This window comes from Cadophora gregata, assembly GCF_030347475.1.
Source record: "Cadophora gregata isolate MNR1 chromosome Unknown scaffold_17, whole genome shotgun sequence".
Classification (NCBI taxonomy): Eukaryota; Fungi; Ascomycota; class Leotiomycetes; order Helotiales; family Ploettnerulaceae; genus Cadophora; species Cadophora gregata.
In genome coordinates, this window is record NW_026695940.1 from 511,881 (window position 1) to 538,027 (window position 26,147).

Here is a 26,147-nt window from a genome sequence, read left to right on the forward strand (position 1 = left end):
CGGTAGCCTCCTCTGGGTGTGTTGTAGTTGTGGTCCCGCTGGGAGACGCCGTGGCTGGCATTGCCTTGTTGGTGCCTCTGTCGGACTGCTTGAGGAGGAGGTGGAGGTTGAGAAGTTCCGTTTGTATGGGCTTGAGGTGGCTTGTAGAATTGCTCTGATGTTGTGATTTGGGCTCCTGGGATGGAGGAAAGGGGTGGGGAGGAAGTCATATTGACACTGCTGATGTTTACACAGGGACTTGTTCGAAGCGAGGGATTGCCGAGTCCCAGTAAATAGATTAGAGTTTCGTAGAGAAGAATTACAACGACGGGAAATTCACGACATTCAGAAGTGATCAGGGAAGAGACAAAAAGAAAGAAGAATCATCCGGTAATCTTTTTCGTAAAAATCGATACCTTTCTCGCTCTATTAGAAAGTGAGACCTTTTCCGATCGATGACATCGACGGCAGTGGCGCGGATCATAGCCCGAGCATGCGCCGTCCAAAGTAGCCTCACCTCGCCCACAGTATGCAGCACGCGCTTTGCCTCTACGGCACCTAGTCGTTGGCGCGGCTGGAAACTTTCCGAGGGATCGGCTGTTGAACACAATAAAGTGTTCTCGTGTTGGTAGATAGGCTCGATAGGTTTTGCTTGCGGTGTGGATATGTTGGCCGTGGGATGATGGTGTGGCTGAGGAATGGGAGGAGAATGTGCTAGCTTGGACTGCTAGCGACTTGCTCTGCATTTGGTTCCACTGGTGTCTTGTGTGAAGTGCGATTGAAGTGCATAAGTAACTGTAGTGTTTGGAGGAAGATAATGGCAGAATTTGGACAAAGGAGCATAGATAAAAGAGACACACTCGCCTGGTCATCCTTTTTGTGGAAATCCAGAGACTTGCCGCATTCTATATTGTTTAGAGAATCCCTAGTGTTGGAGAGAAGACCTGGCTGGACAGGCATTGTGAGCTTTCTCCCAAGTCAACAAGAGAAAAGGGCGAGTGCCTCAAGTTATCATCCATTGTAGGGCACTGGATTTGCCATTCTGGTACCCGGACCTGAGGTTTCGAGTAGTCAAGCAATTGCTATGTCTCTGGTTTCATACAGATTACACAGCTCAGTTGCTCAAAGTCCGTAGACAATAAATGCTGTTTTTTCCTTCCTCGATTGTGGCAGCGCTGCGCTTAAGATTTCCCATCCCAACCCATTCCAAATCTATGAACGCCTCCAACTCCAAATATGCAACCCTATTCATCGTCCGCCGGCATCTCATCATCAATGTACCGTATTAGAGATATCCTCATCTCTGTCGAATCGTTCCCCCTCAATACGTCGGTGATAAAATGGGCCTCGACCTGCATCTGCACCATCTCCAATGCACCCCTCAGGACCCCGCAGAAGATGTTCGAATACCATAGCTCGTCCTGTGCCCGTCCGTCGTCTGGCAGTTCCACAAAGTCGGCTAGGGGGTTTTCTTCAAATATTAAGGAGAATTGCTTGCTGTCGCTTGTCCAGTTTGTGACGCTTGGGGTGATATTGAGGAAGATCTTGAATCCAACCTAATCAAGACTATAAGCTATTCTGCCCCAACATCAGGAAACGAGGTGTGTATACTTTCGCAATCATTTCTGCCGTTTCCCTAAAATTCGAGCATCGCCTCATGGTATTGGACTTCGCGAGGTAATCCTCAATGAGCCGTAAGCCGATGTTGTAGCCCATCTTATCCAGCTGCTTGTTGACTTCGACGTAATCGCTTTCGTAGTCTTTGCATAATTGTGCTACGATCGTGCCATATGTGAGGGTTACCAACTCGGCGTTGACTTTGTCTACCCGACTCCTGGTTTCTGGGTCAGATTTGAGGAGGGCATAGCCGGAATTGTATTGGACTCACTTCCAGACTCTAGAGGGGTGTCAGCTATTGTCCTTGAGGATATTGATCGCTGGGGAAGTGTCTTACTCTTCTCCTATCCGAGCAGCTTTGGAAGCCATGATTTAGTATTGGCGTACTGGCTTATGTGATTTGTGAGTATGGTTTGTAGGCTGGGAGTTTTGGACGAGGCGGCAGGACAAGGCAGGCAAGGTCAATGTTCCGAGCGAGAGGCTGCGAGGTCACTAGCGCGACCTGCCAAAAAATATCCAGAGCTTCCTGACCTTGCGACTCGAGACCAATCACCACCACGACATCTCCTTCGTAACGCAGCCTCCGACATTCTGAGAAGCAGTTAATATCCCAGGAATCATGGCTTCAGAAAAACGGCCCGCGTCGGGCGACTACAGCAACTCGCAGATGGTGGTTAAGAAGCAGAATTTGGGCAACAACAACAAGGCTGTAGCGGTGGTCAATGGGTCTGCTGCGAATGGCGCGCTCATACAGGCGGTATGTAACGCTCAGAGACTATGAAAAATTTCACATTGAATGTTTTGAGAGGATTTATGGCTAATGCGCGTGGAATAGGTGCCTCGGACAACAGGTTTGCAAGCTCCAGTGATGGAACTGTCTGGTCACTCGGGAGAGGTATTCTGCGCAAAGTTTGACCCGAATGGCAACTATATTGCTTCTGGTTCAATGGACCGTACTATCAGTGAGTTTAGGACCATTAATATGTGGCAGGGTAATGTTCTAATGGATGGTAGTGCTCTGGAGAACTTTTGGCAATTGCGAGAACTATGGCACTTTGACAGGTCACAAAGGTGCGATTATGGATCTACATTGGTCGCGAGACTCGAGAGTACTGTTTTCTGCTTCAGCGGATATGCATCTGGCGAGTTGGGATTTAGAGACTGGCACGAGGATACGAAGGCATGTTGGACACGAGGAGATCATCAACACAATGGATATCAGCAAGAGAGGAGAGGAATTGCTCATCAGTGGATCTGATGATGGATGCATTGGTATTTGGGACCCAAGAACGAAATCAGCAGTCGACTTCATCGAGACGGATTTCCCTATTACAGCGGTAGCTTTGGCGGAGGCTGGAAACGAGATCTATTCTGGTGGTATCGACAATGACATCAAGGTCTGGGATATGAGGAGAAAATCTGTTGTGTATTCGATGCTTGGACATACCGACACCATCTCTTCCCTCCGGATTTCACCAGATTCCCAATCACTGCTCTCAAATTCGATGGATTCGACGGTACGGACTTGGGATATCAGACCTTTTGCACCCACAGAACGACACATTCGAACCTTTGATGGAGCACCTGCTGGTATGGAGAACAACCTCATTAGCGCCAGCTGGAACTTTGACGGCAAAAGAATTGCAGCAGGAGCTGGTGATGGCACTGTTGTGGTGTGGAATAGCGAGTCTGGAAAGCTCATGTACAAGTTGCCTGGGCATAAGGGAACAGTGAACTGCGCGGAACTTTCGCCATCTTCGGATCCGATCGGTAAGTTTTCCTCGTGGTATGAAACTGGTCAAGTGGATACAGCTAAAATCATCAACAGTTCTTTCTGGATCATCTGATCGAAAACTCCTCTTGGGAGAGTTGAAGTGAGCTCCACCTCGCCTCTCGCACATAAGGTTGCGTTACCATGACCTTTCCGGGCGCGAGGGATGGCCGAAAAGGCGCACAAAAGTGGATTGAGGGCTTTCCTGGGTCTGCGTCTGCGTTACGTAGGGACTCGGACGAGGCGACGGCGTAATGGGAAATATGGAGTCGTGGCGTTGTACATTTATGGCCTCGAGCAGCCGTAAGAACGGCATCCCTTGTTTGAGGAGCGGATCTCATTGAGCAAGAGCCTCAAGTTCAAACGGCGAGCGATTTATGCATTAATAGCCAGTCGTTAGCTTCGATTACACCAATTGGCGTGCGGGACACTTCGAATCGTTCTTGGTGATAGATTAGACGACAATGATCGACAGGACATGGTGCTATTTGGCTGAATGTGCTGGCGTCAAAATCTGTATGTACAGTATTTACCAATACCAACAAAACTGCAGAAACCATGCAGGAACAGGTGTATACCCGTAATTGAGGATGGAAACCCGAGGTGAAGTGCAGTGAACCAATCGCCAATTTCGCTAGTTCAGTTCTTGCCCAGCAATACCGTCTGATCGCGAAAGCAACTCCAGAAATTCTGCTTCTGTTCTTACTTCCGTACGCCTCGGTTCATTTCGCCCAAAATACTTCGCAGCCATCAAAAAGCGAAATGGCGATGATTCCGTTCTGAGCGTCTTCTCGCGTCCAGCGTCACAATTAGGTGCTTTTGATTGGCCGAGCCTTGCTCGGCGCCGTGCTGAAACATCAGCGAGCTTCACAACCTTGTTCTGCTTCAGATAAGCTGGGTTTCCTATGGTATCGCGACGCCCCTGATGTCCTCAAGCATGTGCCTGCCCCTGGTTAGAACCTCCTGGCTCTGCTTCCTTCAGGCTGATCGGTCGAGATGCATGCGCACGGTGAGTGGATGAGAGGGTCTTGAAAACCATCGTCTCCATCCTCCGTCTCTCTCTTGTTTTCCCCTTGGCCGTCGCAGCTGCTTGTTCTCCTTGTGTCTGTGGTGCCAGCAGCAGGTCGGTGCTTTCCCTCTGCTCGAGTAACATCATCGCCCTTCCAGCAAACCTCACTCGTTCGCATCTGCAGCGAGACTGAGTCTTGTCCAGTCTTCCAGTCGTTCTTCTTCTCTTCTGATCTCACCCTCTTTTTGTATTTGTGTTTCTAATCCATTGGAGAATCGTCCGCGGGCGAGCGACAACACTTGCTTGCTTGTTTCGGATTTCGAACCTAACCCTCATTCTCTTGGTTGTGCTCCTAGGATCTCCTTACAAACGACTTCCTCTCAACCACTCACTGGCGCTGGCTCCAGGCATCATAACTCGCCACTGAGTCGCTGCTGCAAAAATTACTTGACCGATACTCCTTGGTCCATTCGCGAGCCCCTTGGCCTCTCGATCGCTGGCTACGTCTTCGGTGGATCTTCGAGGAACCTCAGTATAAACTTCGACACGGACTTCATTCGACCCTGATGCATCTGAAGCTACGAGCGATCCGGTCGTGTTGATCGGTCTAACCTCACGCGAGGAGGACCTCGTGCTGGACGCGAAGCAGGCCACTTCATAACAGACGAACCCTTCTTGAAAGACCGTTTAATATTTGGGATTACTACAAGTTGGGACTTTGGATACCCCGGCGGATCCTCCATACACATCTCAACAGCCAAGCGCCATGTCTTCAGGAAGGCGGAGCGAGCCAAGACCTAGACGGTCGTCGTCGACTGCTCCTTTGCAGCCTCAATCGAGGGTTGAGAGTCTGCGAACTGGGCTGAATGGCTGGTTTAATGGACGGTCGAGGGTTGGGACACCGAGGAGGAATCAAGTTCCAGAAAGTCCAAAGACCCCACGGCAGACACCTGGATTACAGGAGCTTCGTCTGCCATCAACAAGACTACACATCCCGTACCTATCTCGATCAAATTCCCTGGCATCAGTGAGGGAAACTGGACCATTGGCTTCGCCACGATCATTTCGACATCCTTTTGCGCCTATTAGTTCTCGACCTGTCACTGCCAGCTCCTTACGACAACAACATACCCGCCAAGCTTCTGGCGAGACAGTCTTCCCTCGAACACATCAGCCTTCTGGACGAAGATTCGTTGGAGTAGATCCAGCTGAACTTCATCTGGCTGAGCTGGCCAATGCGGGACGAAGACGAAGGAGGCAAAAGACGAGGAGATTAGAACGATTATGTGGACCGAAGATCAAGAACAGAAAGATACGAGCAAAAGTTCTCAGCTGCTTCATATCTGGAATGGTGCGTAGAAGCATGGCTATAGCTTTTGAACACTCACTAACAAAACACAGTTTCTTACTCTTGTTCTAACAATCTACCTGGCAATGGCCCTCTCCAACCGGAACGAAAGCCAAGAATTCCATGTCCTCCTGATCCTCATCATCCTGATAACGACCATCTTCTTCTGCCATTCTCTGATCCGTCTCTGCATGATGATCATCAAGCCTCCGCCAGACACCGACCTCGAATCGCAGACCCTCCCCGCCATGGTCGGCCCCGGCGGCTACGCCAACCCAGCGGCTCCTATTCCTGTAACACTTGCACGTGACGAAGAAGCTGCTGGTATCGAAAGCGATGCGACGAAGTTGCCTCCGCCAGCCTATGGACTATGGAGGGAAAGTGTCAGGGTCGATCCTAATCGTATCTTCTGGCAGAGGAATGCGGCTGCCCCGCCTGTGCCATCGAGGCAGAGGGGTGTGCCTGGGACTGGCGACGTGGAATCACAGAGACCGCAGACGGCAAATAGACCGCCAAGTTATATTTCGGAGGATGGCGTCGAGTATATCATTGAGGCGGCGCCGAGGTCCATTGCCCCGACTTACGATGTCCCATTACCGCCTCATCCGTCAGAGAGGGGGAGAATTTCCACGTTACCGCCTGTAAGGTGATAGTAGCGGATGTGATGGGGTGAGACGGGAATTGTAATTTATAGTGCGGTTAGCGAATGTAGCGTGTGTTGTGTTGATCACCATTGCTTGTTTTGCTTTGTCTGGCGTTTGGAGTTCTTTGGCATGAGGCGGGTAAGGTGAGGGGGAGGAAAAGGGAGAGGATATCATCTTGATATTTGTTTACCTGTCTTACGTATACGTAAATGAGACGAGATGGTATATGTATTTATAACAGAGTTGGAACGAACACAGGAGGAGGCTGAGGGGTTCCAGAGCATATTATATCCACAGGCGGCTTTGCTAGCTAGACAGAAAAGTTTCTTCCACACCATCTGTTTATCGTTGCTTTGACTTTCACAGTGTAAAGTGCCTGCTATGGAATTTGCAACGCCTTTGGTTGCTGTGAATCTGAGAGTGAGTTAAGGCAGAATACGAAGTAGTCATGAGGGGTCGGCTTACTTGGCTGTTCACACAACTGCATGCTGCTGCACATCGACTGCTCTGCATGTCATGGGTTAGTCAAAATAAGATATTAGTTCAGAACGGAACAGTGGGTTTGGGGGGCCATTTGGTCAGCTGATAAGTGTTCGGAAGTTATATTTGATAGTCCTATGCTTCGAATGAATGTCTTAAAGCTCAAATCAATCTCAAGCTCGGACATATACTTCTGAATAGTTTTTTATTATTTCTCGATTGACAGCTGTAGAGATAATAATAGCAGTGATCGTGACGACTGACCAGTAGCAAATTCCCAAGGTTCATCCTACCAAAGATAGAAGATCTTCGCTTGTTTTGACGGTCAGATAAGATCTCCTCTGCTGGATCCTGGGGGAACGAACTGTCATGTTCTGCCCAACGTCAATTATACATCCCTGTTTGTGGCGCAAAGGCGTTTCTTCTGCATCAATGTGTTGATTGCTTTTGCGATAGCTTTAGAAGTGTCGGCACCGGAAGAGAGAAAGTTGACCACAGAGGAAAAACCCCCTTGAATTGTGTCTTGGTATTGGTTTCACCGTCCCTTTGTTTGTTTCGTTTCGTTGACGAGTGAGTGTATGACATTTCAAGAGGCACAGACGCGGTATTGGACGGTGTGAAGCATCGCAAGTATTGTAGATTGTTTTGTGGTGAGTTGATTGACAATTTGTATGCAATCAACAGCAATATGAATTTATAGAAATTGATTGGCTGGCAGCGTACCATCGCCCCTTTCAATTACAAGTTCCCGACTCCACGGATCTGCCCATCTAGCTCAGTCTCCAGCTGGGCCTTGTGTCTTGGTCTTGTGGTCTTGTCTGCAACTGTCTCCTTGTCCCCTACCGAGACCCGAGCGAACACGGATCGGATTTGCAGCTGCCCACTACTACTGCCCAGTCACAGTCGGACTTGCACTCCACCTGGCCCGCCACTCCAAGCACGGTTAGTCCTCACGCCAAACCACTCCAGTCAGTCCAGCGCTGCGGGCTAGGCAGTTGAAGCGAAAAACTCTGAGCCCATCCCCCATGCCGGTGCCCTGCCCTTTCCCTTTCCTCCCTCTCCAAAACAACATCAATCCAGTCGACGATTTTGGTTCCAGTTCGCGACGTTGTACAAGGAGGAAGAAGGTTGACGGAAGAAGTGCTGTGCTGTTGAGAAGGAAGACGGATACCCGCAGGATCACCACCAGTTCAAGAAGAACGCATCGGAAGGAAAGGCAAGGAAGCCAGTGAGAAAGATGTAAGTTGAACCCCCAACTCCAAATCTTCCACCTCGCCGGCGCTCCAACTCCCACGGTGAATCCATCTGTCCTGCATCCGTTCAATAGAGGTGGCTCTCGACTATCGACTGTACGACTACTCCACACCTCCTACGGATATCCTGCACCTCAATATCGATCTCGAACGCATTCCCAAGTCGCACAAGATCCATGCATGCTGCAGCCTTGCGGATGCTGGTCATGCAACGCGAACTTTGGTAGAAGCGCTCTCCAGGTTGTCAGAATCAACAACAGTCCTGTCGCCGCTGGCGCTCATTCTTGCATCAAGCATGCCAGCCACCAGCGTTGAGGAATGGCTGCAATCCGGACGACCAGACGAGCCATCTCACCGATGCAGGAAGATCGTTCGGGAGTGGACCACTGAGGACGGCGCATTTGTTACGTGCTGTGCTGACGATGGAACCCAACAGACTCATTGTTTAGTCGCTATGTCTTCACTCTCTCGTCGTGCCTGCTACAAGTGCGGCAATGTCGGCCATTATGCTGAAGTGTGCTCCTCTGCTGAGCGCCTTTGCTACAACTGTGAGTTGCCACCTCCGCGCATTATTTCCTGTGACAAACGAACTAACTCTTTTCTCAGGCAAACAGCCCGGTAAGATTCTGGCTCGTGCAGCGCATGCTTTATCGACGATTCTGATGGAAATATATAGGACACGAATCTAACGGATGCCCTTTGCCAAGAACCACCGAGGCTAAGCAGTGCTACCACTGCCAGGGTCTCGGACACGTTCAAGCCGATTGCCCAACTCTCCGTTTGAGCGGTGCTGGTACCAGTGGTCGATGCTATAACTGCGGACAACCCGGACATTTGGCTGTATGTTACATGGAGATGTATGTTGCTGGATAAGTGCTGACAATCTGAAGCGTTCTTGCCCAAGCCCAGCTGGTCCTGGTCCCATTCCAGGCGCAGGCCGTGGTCTTGGTGGTCCTCGTGGTGGATTCGGAGGCGGATTCGCTCCACGAGGAGGATTTGCTGGTGGACCACGTCCTGCTACCTGCTACAAGTGCGGTGGACCCAACCACTTCGCTAGAGATTGTATGTCCATCCTAGAAGCTCAGTTGAATCGAGAGACTAATTTGAATCCGTTTTAGGCCAGGCACAAGCCATGAAGTGCTATGCTTGTGGCAAGCTCGGTCACATCTCCAGAGATTGCACTGCCCCTAACGGTGGTCCTCTCAACACTGCTGGAAAGACTTGCTACCAATGTGGCGAGGCTGGCCACATGTAATTATTCCCGTCCTTATGTCTTGTTCTTCAAACTGACCATCTACAGCTCCCGTGACTGCCCACAAAAGGCTACCAATGGTGACCTTGGTGGTGATGTCGATCTTGGTGTCGCTCCAGTCGTCGCCCCTATTGCTCCTATCGCATAGATCCTTCCATGGATCTCCACTGCTCGATAGGCCACGATGAACTATCGAACAACACGTGGATCTGGTCATCGATTTCATTTTTCTTGTAATTGGACACAATGCGATCTCACATCCCACTCGTTCTGCATATATGGCTCGGCATGCGACAAAAAATCGAGATTTCAACATTCACGGATCGGCTTGTTTTCACCCCTGGCGCCTGGTCTTTTCCCATGTTTTCTGACATGAACACCCAAAAGCTTTTTCACACGGATATTCATTTTCCTACCTTTTACGAACTGGCAACCCGGTAGATACCACCTAAACGACGTTGCGACCCCTAATTCTGTGGTTCTGATGGAGAGAAAGAAGCTGTGCTGTTTCCCTCTTCCTAGCTGAAAGCTGGGACTTGGTTTTGAGACATAGAGGCAGCCTACCGCTCGACGGCTATTTTAATCACAAGGAGAGAGAGGCACGGATGGAAAGCAGCAGGCGATGCGAAGCGAAGTGAAGCAGAGCAGAGCAAGCGCATGGAGGTAGAGAAGAGATAAAGTGGACGGGCGATGGAAGGGAAGGGATGCATCGAAAGGGAGGATGGATTGACGCGGTACACATATTATCTTTGGGGGTTGTGATGTTGGCTGGTGGATTCTGGGCTTGAAGAGTTCACGCATGCACGGGCTGGCGGTGGGAATTGCAAAGCATACCCGTCGTTCATTCGATTGATAAGTAGCAAGTAAGCAGCGTTGAGAGAAATACCAAAAGAAAATAAGCTTTTCAAGTACGCAAGCAAAGTACAATTTGTTCATGATTCGTGGTTTTGGAAAGCATTCTTTGCGTTGATTTTCGTTCCTGCCCTTCCCTGCAGTCTGGAGGGTGTCTTTCGAAGTCGAGGGAAAATAGAGTAGAATTTTTACCGGTTTATTTTCTCTCTTTCCTCCACTTTTTCTCTTTGACTTTGTCTCTACGTACTTTGCTCTTCATGTTTTTTCGCTTAAGCTACACAGAATTCATCCATCGTAGTGGTGGCTAGGTTTATCACCAGTATATTTACCTACGGCAGTCTTCGACCGCCCCATCTACCTGTCCCCATAATTTCATTTTTCCTGCCTGGCTTGTTGTCCTCTATACTGGGAAGAGAGGAGCGTGATGCCATCCACTATGTCATCATCTACGCGTTTCTGCAAGAAGAGAGGCGCTGCAGAAGAAGCCGAGATGTGAACCAGCTTACGTGCTCCTGCTTCAAGTCTGTAGCTGGCTTTCAGAACATGATACGGACTTTTTCCTAAAGTGGTGGACCATTCCCATATAACACGCCTCAAACTTTGGTGGCCTTCAACGGAAGTCAGGTCCATCTTGCGGGACAAGTTGGAGGGACGAACGTGCCTTCCCTTTCCGCACAACAACGTTCCTGCCAATTTGGGCAGTACTAGCACCTCGCTTCCACAGTCTTGGGTCTCGCTGCCTACTTTCCTTTTCTCTTCCTTGCCCCTCAACCTTTCCAATTCCTTTTCTCTATCCTCTCTTTCCATCTCTCAACATCTCCAAGCAATCAGTCATCCATCTACCTCGGCTCGGGTCTTGTTCCCCTCATCTCAGCAGCAGGAAGAAGATAGCCAATGCCTAGCGGCATCAATCTTGCTATCCAAGATTGGTCTCTTACGCAAATCCTCGGTGCAGCTTTTCTGGTAGGCGTTATCACCGGTTTTACGTTCTGTGTGGCTGCTGCGTGGTTGTTGCCTGATCTTGAGGGTACGGAAGGTGGTGAGGAGGCTTGATACGTGTGCGATATACCAAGTGCCATTACCCTTAGCCTGTCATCCAGATCAATTGATTTTCTGCTGCAATTCGTCAGCCTCGAGCGACGCATCTGTTATACATCGTTAATCACAGACTACTGACATTGACACTACCTCGCGACATCCGAAGTCATCTCGACCCAGTCTACCGTCATCATGGCCGCAGGTTCAGTCTACAATGGCGGTGGTGATGATGAGCAAGATGTCAGTTCCCGCTGTCCTGAGTTCTGACCATGACAGTATGCTGACATCATCAAGGACACTATCATCGACATTGAAGAGATACAAGCTCACGGTACGGCATTGTAGTTCCACTCATGATGTGGTGGACTAAAGTGGTTAGGAATTGGTGCTGCTGATATCACCAAGCTCAAAGCCAACAACATCCACACTATCGCGGTAAGTCTCAATGACTCCACCACAGGTGGTGATGTCTATCGATATTCAATTGCTGCAGACTCTGATCTCTACGACATCGAAAAGACTCCTCAAGATCAAAGGTTTCTCTGATACCAAGGTCGAGAAAATCAAGGAAGCAGCCAAGAAGTTGTCGGTAAGTACATTATATATAGAGATGACACAGGAAGCTCGATTAACCTGGTACAGCCTGCTGCGGGATTCATTACTGCTGCTGAACTTGGACATGTGCGCAAGCGTTGCGTCAGAATCTCTACTGGTAGCAAGCAGCTTGATGCCGCTTTGAATGGGTACAAGATCTGCGGAATAAACTAGACCAACTAATTTCTAGTAGTGGCTTCCAAACCATGAGTATCAGCGAGGTCTACGGAGAGTTTAGTAGGTGGCGGTCGACCATGCTCAATAAACGTGGCTAATTTGCAAGGATGCGGCAAGACTCAACTCGCACACACCATGTCTGTCATTGCACAACTTCCAAAGGTTAGTCTGATTTCTATTGAATCAAAGCACTGCTGACAGATTTATAGGAGATGGGAGGTGCTGAAGGAAAGGTTGCGTACATCGGTGAGTCAAGATTGTCTGCGGGCGCTGGCACACAGCTGATTCTATTAGACACCGAAGGGACTTTTCGTCCAGAGAGAATCCAGGAGATCGCCGAACGATTTGGTGGTATGTATCAATTCTCAATGGCGGTATGATTAGTTGTTTACTTTGCCAGTCGATCCTGACCAAGCTTGTGAGAACATTGCCTACGCTCGTGCGCAGAATTCCGAGGTAAGATCTCCGTCGCTGAAGAGAGAATCTCTCTTAACAGCAACCAGATGCAAACCGAGTTGCTGGAAGGTCTCGCTGCCAACTTTGCTACCAATGAGTACCGTCTTCTTGTCATTGACAGTGTCATGTCTCTATACCGTACCGACTACTGTGGTCGAGGTGAGCTTTCTGAACGTCAGCAAGTCCTTGGCCAGTTTCTTCGTCGTGCAACACAAATGGCGGAGGAGTTCAATCTATGCGTCTTGATGGTATTTCTCTTGCTCCTTCGAGTAGTACCCCAAGTTGACAGGCACAGACAAACCAGGTCATGTCGGACCCTGGTGCCAGTGCTCTATTCGCAGGAGCTGATGGTCGAAAGCCTGCTGGAGGTCACATTCTGGCTCACGCTTCTACCACGAGACTTCTACTTCGAAAGGGTCGGGGCGAGGAACGTGTTGCTAAGATTGTTGATTCGCCTGGTAAGTCGATTGAGCGTTATGGTAGTCAACGTACGTCGAAGTCGAACTGACTTTTTCAGATTGCCCCGAACGCGAAGCAACTTACATCATCACAACTGGTGGAATCAATGATCCAGAGAAGGCTTGATATTGACACTTCAAATATCTTCGGTCGTAATTTTACACTTGCATATTATTGCTGATATGGGAGAGGTTAACAATGCATATCATGGAGCTCGAGGAGTTGCTGTTGGAAACGATACCCCTTGCTCTGATCTTTAGCGTCATCAGATTAGATTAGATTCCGGCTAGAATTTCTGCTATGTAAAAAGTTGCAACCAAAGCTTCACCAAGTCCATGACACTGCAAAGGTCTTGCTCACAACACCACGATAAATTGAATGATTCTCGACACTGCACATAATAATACAATGTCTCAAATAGGAGAATATACAATCCTCCCAATCACAATTCCTTCCACACCCGCATATCCTAAGCCAACCACCCACACAATCTTCCTCCGACAACATGTACCCAAGATACCCACTGAGAACGACTCACGAAGCCTCTTCCTCGTCAATGTTCCAATAGATAGCACATACGCACATCTGCGCGCAGCCTTCAACTCCTTGATCGGCCCCGGCAGATTCGAGTCTGTATTCTTCGAGCACGAGAAGAAGCCCATACCTTCTGCCACCACAGCACTCGCAATCGCCGGCACAGGTCCAAACAAGAAGCGCAAACGTGGAGACGACACACCAAGCTCAGAAGGCCTCGACTTACCTCTACCGCAGATATGGGATCGTGAGTTAAGGAAGAGCGGGAGCACGGCGGTCGTTGTACTGGTCGATGAGAGAAGTGTAGAAGGTGCACTGAAAGCTGCTAAGAAGCTAGGGAAAAAATCGAAGGAGAGAGAGATATATATTTGGGGTGAAGGCGTCACGATATCTTCCTCTGGATCTGAGAGATCGAGGGACAGAGCAGGATCAGGGCAGAAAGATGGTGTACCGCCTCTAGGATCAGCACGATACTTGGCACACCAGAAATTACGTTTCCCTTCGAAACTGGAATTACAGAAGAACGTCGACGCATTCATGACGGCATTCAACGCTCTCGAAGAATCCAGAGCGCTAGAAGCGAAACGCACGCGCAACGTCCCCGACGAAGATGGTTTCGTGACTGTTGTCCGTGGGGGCAGGAGCGGGCCGGCGAGGATGGAGGACGCGGAGAGGAAGAGGGAGGAGTTGGAGAGGAAGGAGGAGGAGAAGAGAGACGTGTTGAGGAAGGGGGACTTCTATAGGTTTCAGGGGAGGGAGAGGCGGAAGGTGGAGATGGGGGAGTTGGTTAGGAGGTTTGAGGGGGACAGGAGGAGGGTGGAGGAGTTGAAGGGGAGGAAGGGGAGGGGTGGGTTTAGGCCGGAGAGTTGAGTGGGGAGCATGGAGGAGATATATGTGTTGGTGAGACGCTTCTTCTTACCCTCCTTCTTTGAATCGCTTGGGGCTTGGAGGGATCTTTGGTATGTCCAGTACACGTTTCCTTCTCCCATCTGGCCTCTCGTTCCCTCTCCCCAATGACACCCAGTTCTGAAAACCAACATGATGACTCCGCGGGGCCATACTAGCTCTTCCCCTCCTCTCTTTCACCACCATACAAGTCCAATCCTTGCATGGTGCAAGAAGAGATGAGAAAGGGGAGCGATGCCTAAAAAAACCGCATTAACAAATCTTCTCAACTTGTCTGAATGGTTCTTCTGGCTGGCTTTTTTCTCCCTTTTGGTACTTGTCGTGGCTGAGAAGAATTTGTTCTGGAGAAAATGGGGCTTGAGTGCTGACTTGTAAAAGGGATATGAGGAAAATGGGAGTAAGCTTCGCCTAGGCTTGGAGCTGGAGTGGGAGGGTGGAAAAACTATGCCTTGGAAGCGGTCAAGGGGACTGAGAGGTAGTATCCTGTCAGAAAATATATACCCAAAAAACGCAGACGTATAGTTAATGTTGCTGGGACTTCATAAGCTCACCCCATTGACTTTTCATGATGCCAAGTGAGAGGAGGGTATGTATTGTGCGTAATTATTTCTTCTGCTCAAGCAAACATGAACATTAAGTTCTGGGTTTCTTCTCATCTGTCACAAATATCAAAGAGTAGCCCTTCTTCCTTCAAATTACTGTTCATTCATTAGTTTTGATTGCTACCTACAACACGCAACTCGATGTAGGAAGCCATTCAGCAGAATTTCATTGTCCCATCAAATCCATGCCCCATTCATTATGTCGTCAGCCCAATCCATCTTTCATAGACTTAGGTAGGTATCCTGACTACCTGTGGATCAGTACTGGGTACTTGATCCCCAGATCCCCTCCAAGAAGAGCAGGCCGTTGAAGAACTCCAAACTAGACCAGACATGAATCCATGATATACCCCACCCAAAGAACGCCCAACACCCACGCAATTCAGGACAGTTCAGCTCAGCAAACAAAAGCAACGTGACATCCAGTTCCGATTGATTCAAGAACCAGAACAAGACAACTGAAGCCCAAAGCTCAAGCAAGGTACTTCGTAAACCAGTCAATCGCCTGCTTTTCAGCCTTATCCGCCCAACCTCTCTGCAACCCATCATCCGGCACAGCTCTAACAGCAAAGCCATGCTTCGCACCAGGCATAACCACAACCTCATTATCGCCCTTCTTCTTGACCTCGAGGATCTCCTTCATCTGTCTGATCAGTGGTCCTTTCATAGCCATGTCCGTCTCGCCGACTGCGACGCTGAGGGGCACGGTCACGGCTTCGACGTCGCTGGGGACCTTGACGAAGGATGGGTGGGCGGTAAATGCGCAGTCGATGAGGGGGAGGGCGTCTTCGGTTGAGTTTGAGGAGGTTGCGGTGCTTGGGACTTGGGAGGTGTAGCGCTTTACGCGGTGAGAGGGCTTGTCCGCTGAGAGCATGAAGACGTGTTGACCGCCCCAGCAGAAACCACAAACGCCGATTTTGAGGGAGGTTGTTTCAAATGGTGGGGGAGAGGTGCGGAGGTCTTGGAAGAATTTGAGGATTCTGGGACGGCAGACTGGGGTTGTTATTAGTAATGTTTAACTATTGTATAATGTAATCATTGGGAGCAGGTCTATGTGAAAACATCGAATTGGATTTGAAGTTGGGATAATGGAAGTTTGGAAATAAAGTGAGGGAATATACATACCGCCTGGACGGGTGGTGAGCATCCACGGGAGCGCGTAGTACATTGCTTGGATGGCGTAGATGGGCTTGTAGATGATGGATGTAAGAATTGAGGCTGGCGCCATGAGCTTCTCCATTAGAAGTAAACACTTCGAGGACATTGCGTGACCTATTCAAGTGAGCATTAGCAAGATTGTTTCTCGAAATGACTTATTGAAGAAGAAAGGGAAGAGAAAGCTTGAGTGCAAAACCTACCGTTCATGAAATCGGGGCAGTAGACGAGGAATCCACCTTTCTTCGCATAGACGTCGCAGAGCATGCGATTGTTCACGAAATCGTACCCAAATGCGTCGGTGATCATGACGACTATGCCTTTGGGTGTAACGCCAGCTTCAGGGTAAGCTATGTATGTTTGGAGGCCATGAATCTCAGCTACGGTGCCAGTGGGGGTCCCGGTGTGGATACTGCCTTTGAAGCAGTCTGCGCAAGGTCCTGTCATTGTTGCTTCGAGGTGCTGCACTAAGCGGGCCGTTTGTTGTCTGTAGTTGTGATTTCGAGGAACTGGGAGGGTTTTGGTTGTGGAGCGGAGTGGGAGAAGGAATGGCTCGAGAAGTCAAAGGAGGGGAGAGGTTGAGGTGAAGCTCTGCCGGGTCTTATCGTTCCTTCGGGCTCGGATCGATCTGGAGCTGGAGATTGGAGGAAATTGGGAGCAAATACGGCTAAGCTTTTTTGATCGACGCAGGGTTTCTGCGGGGCCGAGACCGGTCAGCACGCTATTTACATCCAGATTCCAGATCAGGAGGTCAATGCGATAGTAAAGTCTGCTTACTGTGAAATGGTAAATTCAATATGATGCGGAATCGCCTTATCTGCTGGCCTTGCCCTTGTCTTTGTCCGAATACTGGTGCGGTAGGACGGAACAACAAGGCAGTACTTTTGAGGCTGCAACTACGTACAAGTACAAATACGTAGGCAAGAAGGATCGTTTGGTGGTACTGAGTCAGTGTTACATCATGTACACTACTGTAATGCCACTCCGCACTGTTACATGCATGTGATCGAACATTGGTCCCTCTGCATGATTTACCTTGGTAGAGTCCCAGGAATGCAGAGTGTGGTTGCACCAGATCTTCGGGTTCGGGTGTCACCTATGGACGGGCGGGTTTGGAGTGAGAATTGTAGCCCTTATTCCGCTCTGAGAGGAGGCACCTGGTGTTGGTCCCGTTCCGTCGGGTCCGGAGGTTTGGAGCTTGGCGACACGATGGGTGAGTTGGCGTTTTGGTATTACGGTGTATCACGGAGAGATGAGGTTATTTGTGGGCACAAATCTGATGTACAAGGTGCTCAATCTGTCATTTTAACAATTACCGATGTTGAAGACTGGATAGGTGCTTGACAATTACCGTTTGTTTAGATGCGGGGCTGGTTACCTAGGTTCCTTAGCTTGACAGTTCTCGCTTATGGCCGGCCTTATTGTTGACACTCCTAAAATGTCGGAGGGACAGCACCTTCAACTTCGACACAGACACAACACTAATTTTCTTCAGGATAATATTAACCTAAAGCTGCATGAAAAACTTTGTGTTATTCCAGCTACTGTCTCCCAATTACTATTAAGATTTCACGACCGAAGTTCACACCCACACAGATCTGACCTCTACCATTCTCAGTAAGTTGTTCTTAGCCACGAGATCTCTCGTTTCGTCAAGAGATAGTGGCTTTCGAGAGTCAAAATACGGATTCGGTAATGTTAGAGATACTTCTCTGTAGTCTCGCTCTGCTCACATGCGAACGGGGGCTTTCCTTGAACATAATGAATGATACCGGTTGAAGCTTATGCCGAATATCGCACTGTAGCTTATGAATAATGGCTCTATGTGAAAGGTTTGCTATTGCCTTACGAGATATTTACGGGTAAAACAGGCCGATCTTTACATCGATTCTGTGGCGATAGTTCTCTGCTGAACGGCATTACGGGTTGCTCAAATCATCCCGGGTTCTCTACGTCTCACCCTCCAAGGACCACCTGCAGATATTCGACGTCCACAACATCAATAACCACTGCCAATGGGATAAGCACCCCGTACCCACCCACACCGGGATCGTGTTCAACTCTCAAAAGGTCTATTTTGTAACGTTGGGAGATGGATGTGGAACATAGCTGCCTCTTTTGGCAACTCAATGTATTAATTCTATGTCTAGAACTTGCTATAGGTGCTTGTGAAGCTATTCGGGTTGCCCCCAACGTCCCAGCTCATGGTCTCCTAAGTGCAATAAACTACCCTCTGATGATACTTGCATGATCAAGATAAACCCACCAAAGCCTGTGGAGCCCTTTCGTTTAGATAAATCGTAGTCAGATAAAGTGTGTTTCGTTCGATCTGCCTCACAAGTTGGCTTTTGATGTGGCAGCGAAGCCCCTGGATAAGCGAGCTCCATCAATATTTGAGGTGGCAACACCGCCTAAATTTCGCTGCATTGCTCCATTTATTCTCCCGCAGGCTGTTCCAATGGTAATTTACGATAATATAATATGTCAAATTCTCAAAATGTCTCGCTGTTCAACCTTGGAAAGCAAAATACGGCGTGAGGAAATATGCAGAGCCAGAGGGACGACGATGGCTGCATTGGGAACAGCACGTGGTATAATATCGTTTTCGACCTCTAGATCCATCAAAATAAATGATAATGCTTGTTTTAGTATTAAGCTTTTTGAAGACAACGGACAAGAGAATTTCCCATGCCGCTGATGTTCCGATCGAATGTTCGACTTCACGGCTGACGCTGTGCTCGCTTAGCGAGCACAATACGAGCATCAGTTACCTCTCACTTACCTATTGTCCACGACTGATAATAGTAGATAGTATGAACTTACGTCAACCATGTAAGTATAACTCTCACTTCCCCCTTATTCATCTTTTCCTCCCAAAACTCTTTCCTTTTCTTCAATTCGCCGTAAACCCACATCCAAAAACATCAACAAACACTAGCTCACCAAGAACCATCAACACCATGTCCGCCCTTGCAGAGTTCACGGTTATGTTCACTGCTAATCCAGGACTGGAACCCAATTACCCTCCAGAGTACAAGCAAACTAAAGCTTCTTCAGCAGCCCAAGCACCAGCACAACCAACACAGCAACTCACGCTCCCCACTGCTCCAGCACCTCCAACCACACCTCAAGACGCCGTTACCCGAGAAAACGTCAGAAAATCCGCACCAAGTCAACATGATTACCCTTTTATCAGTACTGCAGCACCTCAGGACACTCAAATTGAACTTGCCAAGCACTTTTGTGCCATCTGGTGCTACGGATACGAGAGGCTGATGGAGGAGAGATCTGCGGATGGGATGGAATGGGCGTGGGACGCAGAGTATTCTGCTGGTGATTTGTTCAGTCAGATATTGTATGGAATTACAGTTAGCAAGCACTATATTCTGATTTTGCTGCGAATTCTACTAATTTTTGAAAGGGAGTCATTCAAGCGCAATGAGCTAGCCCACTGTCACGTGAATTCACGCGAGGACTCGACGCGTGCAAAACTTCCTGCACGTCCCCTCTCGATTTGCTTGCACGCTTCTTCGACTCGTCAACCACGAAAACCTTCACTATGAGGCTCCGAGTGACTGTTCGACGTCACGGCTTGCCCGAAACACCAATTCTATGGAGTATCGATACGAACGCGTCGCCCACGGTCTACCAGCTTCTCGAGCAGGTCAACGAGGTGATTCCCATCGAGACGGACGGACAATGGGGTTTGGAGGATTACGCGGTGGAGCTGAAGGGGGCAAATGGGGTCAACTACGAATGTCTTCACTTCCAGCCTGTTGATAGTGTGTTGAAAGAAGAGGACGAGGTCATGTTCGTTCGCCTTATTTTACATCGTGAAATGCATAATTGAAACTGACTCTTTGTGACTCCTCAGCATCCGCCCACTGCTCACCCAAGACCTGAAAGTACGACGAATCTCTGGTAGACATCAGATATCAGACGATGGGAAGCGCTTATACGATGGCCTTGCATTGGGCAGACCACTTCTACGAACGCCGAGTCGGCCTGCGGTAAACATACCCCCAAGAAAGAAGCGCAGGATTGCATATAACGCAGATGAGGAGGAAGATGAGGGCTTTGCTGCTCTGCAGGAAGCAGAAGATGATGTGAAGGGCACCGTTCAACAGCTTCTTCTTACGGCTGATCTGGACGATGAGGACTCCGAAGACGACGAGGATTTTGCTCCTGGCGAAGACGAGAGCGATGCAGATGACGATGACGAAGACAAGCAACTCGTTCTTCATGCCGATGCGGAAGATGATGAGTCCGAGGATGACGAAGACTTTTCTCCAGAATCAGAAGGCACAGATGAGGATGATGATGATGATGATGATGATGATGATGATGATGATGATAAGCAATTGGTACTTCATGCGGATTTTGAGAACGCCGATTCTGATCCCGAGGGTGAGGATGATGTGCCTGAAGACGATGGAGGCAAAGAGCAACAAGACGATGACTTCGAACAATTTGAGGACGAGGATATGGGATCTGAAGATGGCCAAGACATAGTCCAGCGAGTCGATGCGTTGGAAGACCACAACACAATGGAAGTTGAGGTTGCTTCTGGATTGTCAGGAGACGCAGCTGACAATCTGAATGAGGCTGCTCTCGACGGAATCTCTGATCCGGATACTCGAGCTAAGATCCGTAAGTTACACTCAGCCTTTCCTAACTCCCATTTGGCTGTTTGCAAATATATCCTGAATGGGAAAGGGGTTGAAGGAGATGTTGGAGAGGCATACGAGGTCTTAGCTCGGGGGTTTCATCCTGTCAAAGCCAAATCCGAGATTACTGAGAGTTTTCAAGGCCACAACAAAGTTCCAGCACATAAGAATCATTCAAGTTCAAGGTCAAAGTCCGATTCCCCGGCCAGTGAAGAGGAAGAATTGGAGGCAGATGAGACATCAAACGAACTTCTCAAACATTACGACAAGCATGGACTACCTTCAGGATCTATCAAGTCTGGAAAAGCACTGTCTTTTATGGCTGAAGCTGCAACAAGCTTATCAAGCCCGCCTCCAGCGTCTGCCAAGTTAGCTTCAGAAGGTAGACTTGTCAAGTTCCCCGACACTGAAGAGGAGAATCTATCCATCGGTCTCACGTCAACTCCAGCTATAGACAAAGAATCCCAGCAAATCGAGTCCAGTGAAGATTCAAGTGATAGCGACTCCAGCAATGAAGATAGTTCAAGCAGCAGTGATAGCAGCGACTCATCTTCTAACGACGAGGAGATGGCAGATGTCGCAGTCTCATCATCATCAGAAAGCAGCAGTGAAAGTAGTAGCGATTCTTCGAGCGACGATGATGCCCCAGAAGTGGAATCCAGCAAGACAAAACCGCAGGCTACATTACCTGCGTCGCCTAAACTAGCCATAATCTTCCAGGCCAGACCCCAACCCAAAGAAGGCTTAGGCAAGAGCAGCACAAGAAATAGAAATGCGCGTCGGAGGAATGCGAATCTGCTGGACCGATACAAGAACAAGGGGCTTCTGCCAGCTGGTACTACTCTGTCAGAGTTTGCTAAATTGAATCTGAACAGTAATTCCACGCCTGAAGAAGCCATGGCTGCCTTGCAAGAACTCAGAAAAGCGAGAGTCTCAACTGGAACCAACGACGACCATGAAGGTCCTTCTGATGCAATTGAGACGCCGAGCCAAAAGGCAACTGCTGCTGAACAAGAATTTGAACGTCGAAGAGCAGAGCTCCTTTCGTCTCTCGCCGACGGGGGTGTAGAAATTGGGTCAGAAACACCAAAGAAGGCCCGAAAGTCCGCTACCGCCACGCCCAAAGCTACTACAGCCCAGGCACCAACAGTCGCAGCAGAGAAAGTCCCTCAGGCCAACCAAACCAGTGGTTCTCACACAGCTGAGGCTGAAGCAGGCAATGTATCTTTGGTGACGAAAGTATTGCCAGGAGCGAGTTCAAATGTGACAAGTGCTATAGACAACGAAGAACCGAGACCTTCGTCAGCGCCAGACGCCCCGAAGGAGCTTGATACTCCCATCCAGTCACCCAACCCCCAAACCGCATCAGAAAATTCCAGTCAAACAGTGCCCCGACGGTCAAGACTGAATCTTGGGGCTGGTCGCCGAATGTTGTTTGGTGCATTGGGTCTCAAGACTCCTAAGACCAAAGCAGATGAGGACAAACTGAAGCAAGATCTTATGAAGGATGTCAAACCCTTGATCACTCCCAAGCCTGCTGAAGAACCAGAGATTGTCGAGGAAGAAGTTGATGAAGACCCAGAGGCCTGGAGAAATAAGATCATATATCGAGCCGTCGAATGTGTACAGGAGGATGTATTTGAATTGAGTGAACCTCCATTCCCGTTCGTCCAGCGATGGGATCCCCAACAACGAGGTGGAAGGTTCCAGAAAGGCAAGCGTAAGAACCAGCAAGCTCAGCAATATGACGATGAATCTCGGGCTTCCAAAAAGCAAAAGCGTCGTAAGGGAAAGCACACTTACGCTGAGGAGCAGGAATATTTGGAAGCCTCGTACGAACCCAGCTTCCAAGAGGATAGCTTTATGGACTCACAGTTTGACGTTTCCTTACATACATCAGGTCAAAACGGTAATGAGGACGAAGAGATCAATCGACAGGTCATGAACGACACAGAACCTTCCGCTGGACAGGACAGTGCCCCCGAACGTGACCTACCCGCTCTTCCTGAAGATTTATCTACACTGCCTACTCTACGAGACGGTATGGTAAAGTTGGGAATGATAATTGCCTTCAAGCATTACGAGCTGCGCGGATGGCAGCCTGAGCTTTCTGATTTGGTGACCGCTCAAGTTAATTTCGTGCCTGACCATGGTGAACTCGGACTCTCGCTTGCCAAGAGAGACAGAAAGACCACAGAAAAGACAATCGATCCAAATACTGGAAAGAGGATGTACGATAAGTTTGAGATGCCTGGCGATGACGAGGACGATGAAGAGGACGACGGACATCTTTCTCTTACATTCAGTCAACTCGTCGAACCCAGAATTGTTCGGGAAGCCTCCTCGGATGTAGCCGAAGAGCTAAAGGAGGAACCATTGAAACGAGATGACCAGGAACGTCCCAACCACGATATCAAGATGAACGAGCCACCAAACTCGAATCAAGCGGATCCAATCATTATAGATGATGATGCTCCCGCCAAGGAAGCACCAAGTGCGGACGAATCCACAACCTTAAGCCATGAGCAAGAACGTCCAGAGAACAACGAGGAAGAAATTCCCGAAGCACAATATTCCCACGTCACCGAGACTCCGCTCAATTCTGATGCCCCTGACTCGTATCAACAAGATCGCCAGCCCGATGAAGACCTTGAAATGTCAGAATTGCCTCCTCAGGACTCTCAAGATCAGGTGGCCGTAGCTAACATATCCAAAAGTGGGCAGCAGTTAGGAATGGGAGGAACAAAAATTAATGGTCACCTAAATGGATCAGGAGAAGCCGACGGGAGCCAGGTGGAAGCACCTGTAAGTCAAGACACTCCAGTGACGCCAGCTTTGGGAGGAAGCAACGTCGCACCACCTGATATTGACTACATGGACGAGTCAGTCCCGGAAGAGACACGGCAGAAAGTAGCTCGTATGATGAAGGATGCCGGGTTTCGTTCGAATGTTCCATCGTCAATCTTGAGAGGTCCCGATGGAATCCAAACTCCCGGTGAGGCCGCATCGTTCGAAAAGCTTTTGAAGGAGATGACCGGGACCGAGACTAATGGCCACAAGGAGAAAGCAGCGGACCAAGAGAGCCAGAGTCAGCCATACTCCCCAAAGTTCAACGGGCTTGGATCTTCGCCTTTCAGAAAGCCAAGAGAGTCTTCTCGAACCCCTACTAAACCCCGACAGGTAGCCACAAATTCAAGTTCGCCATCACGGCCGCCTCCTTCAAGCTGGGAAACAGTGGATGAAGATCTTCGAAGTTCGCCTCCACAGCAGTCCCCAGAACCAGAACTAGAAGGAGAAGAACAATCCAGCTGGATGACAGTTGACCAGACTCAAACTCAAGCCCAGCTTTCTAGTCCTCCGGCATTTGACACCGCTCCCGAAGTTGAGGAAAGCCGAGGTTCCAGCCGCTCCCCTCCAGCCGACGCTGCTACAAATCAAACCGATGAGCCTATCAAGTCCCAAGCGTCTATCTTCAACTCGGCCAAGGAAGGCTCCGCGAAACCTCCAAAGATACTGACCGCCAAGAAGGTCCCAATCGGAAAAGCACAGGCATATTGGGAGCAGTGGCAAGCAAGGAAACGCAGGAGAAGTAGTGATTCGGACTCCGATTATGAAGACGCCAAAACCAGTTCCAAGAACTCACCTGAACGATCGCAGAACAATTCTGAGAACGCTCCTGATGCGACTGTTAAATACCCGAAGCTTTCACTTAATTCTTCATTTACAAGCCAAGTCACGGATCACGGACATCAGCCGGAGCCGGATCTTGATGACACTGCGTTAACCTTGGACTCTCCTGTGATGCCCGGTTTCGAGATCAATAACTCTTCCGGTGGTTCTCCACAACCCGGGCAGCCATCAAACGATAAAGGCAAGGATAAATTGGCTGAAGCTGAAGACGAACTACCCCCTCGAAAGCCCACTTCCCAGTCTATGCGAGCTCCATTGAGAATGCCCACGAAGCCCTCCGATGATTCATCTGACGACGAACTTCCTTCCTTAGAAGTGCTCTCGCAGGTAAGTTTCCTCTAGGTATCACAAGAACTGCATTAACTGATAAACCAGCGGTCGGCTACGATTAAGAGAGAAGCTTTGGGACCACTAAAGTTGAAAAATTCTGCAAAAGTTGATGCGGAGTATAAAAAGCTTATGGCTGCCGTGGACGAAGAGAGCTCCGAGGATGAAATGACGCCAAAGGCATCCCAGAAGCACAAGCAAGGCTCACGTTCTACATCGTTGAAGAGCAGAGCTTCAGGAAGCCATACTTCTGATCGATCAGCATCTCAGCCTGCCAAGACCAGAGCCTCTGAGCGAGCTGCATCTCAATCACGCACAACCGTAACTCGATCTTCTCAGCCTCGTGCTTCACAATCAATTCCCGCAGGATCTCAATATATGGACCTCACGATCTCGAGCGATGCTGAGCCAGAGCCAGCACCAATACCTGCAGCTGTTGAAGATCCATTACCGCGCAAGGCTTTCAGAAAGTACAATATGAATACTGATGATGACGAGGATTTTGAAGGCAGCCTTGGCTGGGTTCCCAAGAGAGGAAGCACGGTTGCCAATCCCCCGAGGCGACAAACGAGCGTCGGACTTAGGAATTCCTCCCAGACGACTCTCAATGCTCGGAACCGAAGGCAGACTACGAACGAGTAGATGATATGTGCATAAGGCGGAGACGATAATGTTTATTGTACATGATATTGTGGCTTGCTCTGGCCATTGCAAGAGATACCATAGCGTTGCATTGGCGTAATGACTGGTTGGGCGTTTGGATCATTAGGGTGGCGTTTCTGCAGGTCGCTTCTATCGGTTAATAAAAGAACGCTCCAGCGCATTCAATAAATGACTTTGGCACTGGGCTCATATTGACATTGCTCTCAAGTTGAAATATGAACCTTTCAAATAACACGTTTATTCTCCGGCTCTGAGTAATATGCTCTCAAAGGAATCAAGTGAAACATATTTTCCCCACGCACACGGAAGGGTGTTCTTGAAAATCACTGATAAAGATTGGTTGGTCAACCTCCCACCCCGAGTTTCATGGTCTGGAACAAGAAGGCCACTCATTGGGCCACGACCCATCGCTTCCCACATCACACCTGTAGCAAGCTGCAGCCTCGCGATCCAGCGAAGCCTATTCTCGAGTCAAAGCTCTGGTTCTTCTTTCATCCTCCCAAAATGTTTCAAGACTCTCCTATCTTAGCCGACGATGTCTTCTCTTTCAAGCTTGGAGAAGGGGTGCCGAGAAGGAGTCATTGGGCACTGTACCGTACTACGATGTGCTGTGCAGTGTCGTGAATCACCTGCATGACATGGCTAACCATTAGTTAAAATCCGTCAAGCTTAAG

At 49.2% G+C, this 26,147-nt stretch overlaps 10 protein-coding genes across 10 annotated transcripts; 7 read left to right on the plus strand and 3 right to left on the minus strand.

Moving 5' to 3' along the window:
- Nucleotides 1-1,223: 1,223 nt before the first annotated feature.
- On the minus strand, nt 1,224-1,965 carry BET3 (transport protein particle 22 kDa subunit; the record flags this gene model as incomplete). Its single annotated transcript, XM_058499420.1, has 4 exons — nt 1,224-1,535; nt 1,591-1,813; nt 1,868-1,876; nt 1,934-1,965. The coding sequence occupies 4 exons, from the start codon at nt 1,963-1,965 to the stop codon at nt 1,224-1,226; spliced, it is 576 nt and encodes a 191-aa protein (XP_058350464.1).
- A 250-nt stretch (nt 1,966-2,215) lies between these two features.
- ONS95_005986 (uncharacterized protein) lies at nt 2,216-3,474 on the plus strand (the record flags this gene model as incomplete). Its single annotated transcript, XM_058499421.1, has 4 exons — nt 2,216-2,353; nt 2,432-2,558; nt 2,611-3,366; nt 3,425-3,474. 4 exons carry the CDS (start codon nt 2,216-2,218, stop codon nt 3,472-3,474), a joined length of 1,071 nt encoding a protein of 356 aa, XP_058350465.1.
- Nucleotides 3,475-5,142: 1,668 nt separating this feature from the next.
- Nucleotides 5,143-6,374, plus strand: ONS95_005987 (uncharacterized protein; the record flags this gene model as incomplete). The annotated part of the gene is made up of 2 exons (XM_058499422.1): nt 5,143-5,727; nt 5,778-6,374. The coding sequence occupies 2 exons, from the start codon at nt 5,143-5,145 to the stop codon at nt 6,372-6,374; spliced, it is 1,182 nt and encodes a 393-aa protein (XP_058350466.1).
- Nucleotides 6,375-8,396: 2,022 nt separating this feature from the next.
- Nucleotides 8,397-9,501, plus strand: ONS95_005988 (uncharacterized protein; the record flags this gene model as incomplete). The annotated part of the gene is made up of 6 exons (XM_058499423.1): nt 8,397-8,649; nt 8,708-8,719; nt 8,778-8,941; nt 8,992-9,163; nt 9,220-9,352; nt 9,402-9,501. 6 exons carry the CDS (start codon nt 8,397-8,399, stop codon nt 9,499-9,501), a joined length of 834 nt encoding a protein of 277 aa, XP_058350467.1.
- Nucleotides 9,502-10,577: 1,076 nt separating this feature from the next.
- On the minus strand, nt 10,578-11,012 carry ONS95_005989 (uncharacterized protein; the record flags this gene model as incomplete). The annotated part of the gene is made up of 1 exon (XM_058499424.1): nt 10,578-11,012. The coding sequence occupies one exon, from the start codon at nt 11,010-11,012 to the stop codon at nt 10,578-10,580; it is 435 nt and encodes a 144-aa protein (XP_058350468.1).
- A 423-nt stretch (nt 11,013-11,435) lies between these two features.
- Nucleotides 11,436-13,055, plus strand: DMC1 (Meiotic recombination protein dmc1; the record flags this gene model as incomplete). The annotated part of the gene is made up of 13 exons (XM_058499425.1): nt 11,436-11,483; nt 11,538-11,574; nt 11,623-11,678; nt 11,737-11,832; nt 11,886-11,986; nt 12,031-12,074; nt 12,121-12,176; nt 12,224-12,260; nt 12,309-12,365; nt 12,415-12,470; nt 12,518-12,718; nt 12,766-12,928; nt 12,988-13,055. 13 exons carry the CDS (start codon nt 11,436-11,438, stop codon nt 13,053-13,055), a joined length of 1,020 nt encoding a protein of 339 aa, XP_058350469.1.
- Nucleotides 13,056-13,254: 199 nt separating this feature from the next.
- Nucleotides 13,255-14,769, plus strand: RRP7 (Ribosomal RNA-processing protein 7). The gene has a single exon (XM_058499426.1). It carries the CDS (start codon nt 13,308-13,310, stop codon nt 14,331-14,333), a length of 1,026 nt encoding a protein of 341 aa, XP_058350470.1. The 5' UTR covers nt 13,255-13,307; the 3' UTR covers nt 14,334-14,769.
- Nucleotides 14,770-15,059: 290 nt separating this feature from the next.
- On the minus strand, nt 15,060-17,461 carry ONS95_005992 (uncharacterized protein). The gene is made up of 4 exons (XM_058499427.1): nt 16,904-17,461; nt 16,330-16,821; nt 16,097-16,243; nt 15,060-15,964 (listed from the first exon to the last, which is right to left on the minus strand). Exons 2-4 carry the CDS (start codon nt 16,571-16,573, stop codon nt 15,444-15,446), a joined length of 912 nt encoding a protein of 303 aa, XP_058350471.1. The 5' UTR covers nt 16,574-16,821; nt 16,904-17,461; the 3' UTR covers nt 15,060-15,443.
- Nucleotides 17,462-18,951: 1,490 nt separating this feature from the next.
- Nucleotides 18,952-19,568, plus strand: ONS95_005993 (uncharacterized protein; the record flags this gene model as incomplete). The annotated part of the gene is made up of 2 exons (XM_058499428.1): nt 18,952-19,494; nt 19,548-19,568. Exons 1-2 carry the CDS (start codon nt 19,087-19,089, stop codon nt 19,566-19,568), a joined length of 429 nt encoding a protein of 142 aa, XP_058350472.1. The 5' UTR covers nt 18,952-19,086.
- Nucleotides 19,569-19,685: 117 nt separating this feature from the next.
- On the plus strand, nt 19,686-25,452 carry ONS95_005994 (uncharacterized protein; the record flags this gene model as incomplete). Its single annotated transcript, XM_058499429.1, has 3 exons — nt 19,686-19,936; nt 20,001-24,810; nt 24,859-25,452. The coding sequence occupies 3 exons, from the start codon at nt 19,686-19,688 to the stop codon at nt 25,450-25,452; spliced, it is 5,655 nt and encodes a 1,884-aa protein (XP_058350473.1).
- Between the last annotated feature and the right edge of the window lie 695 nt (nt 25,453-26,147).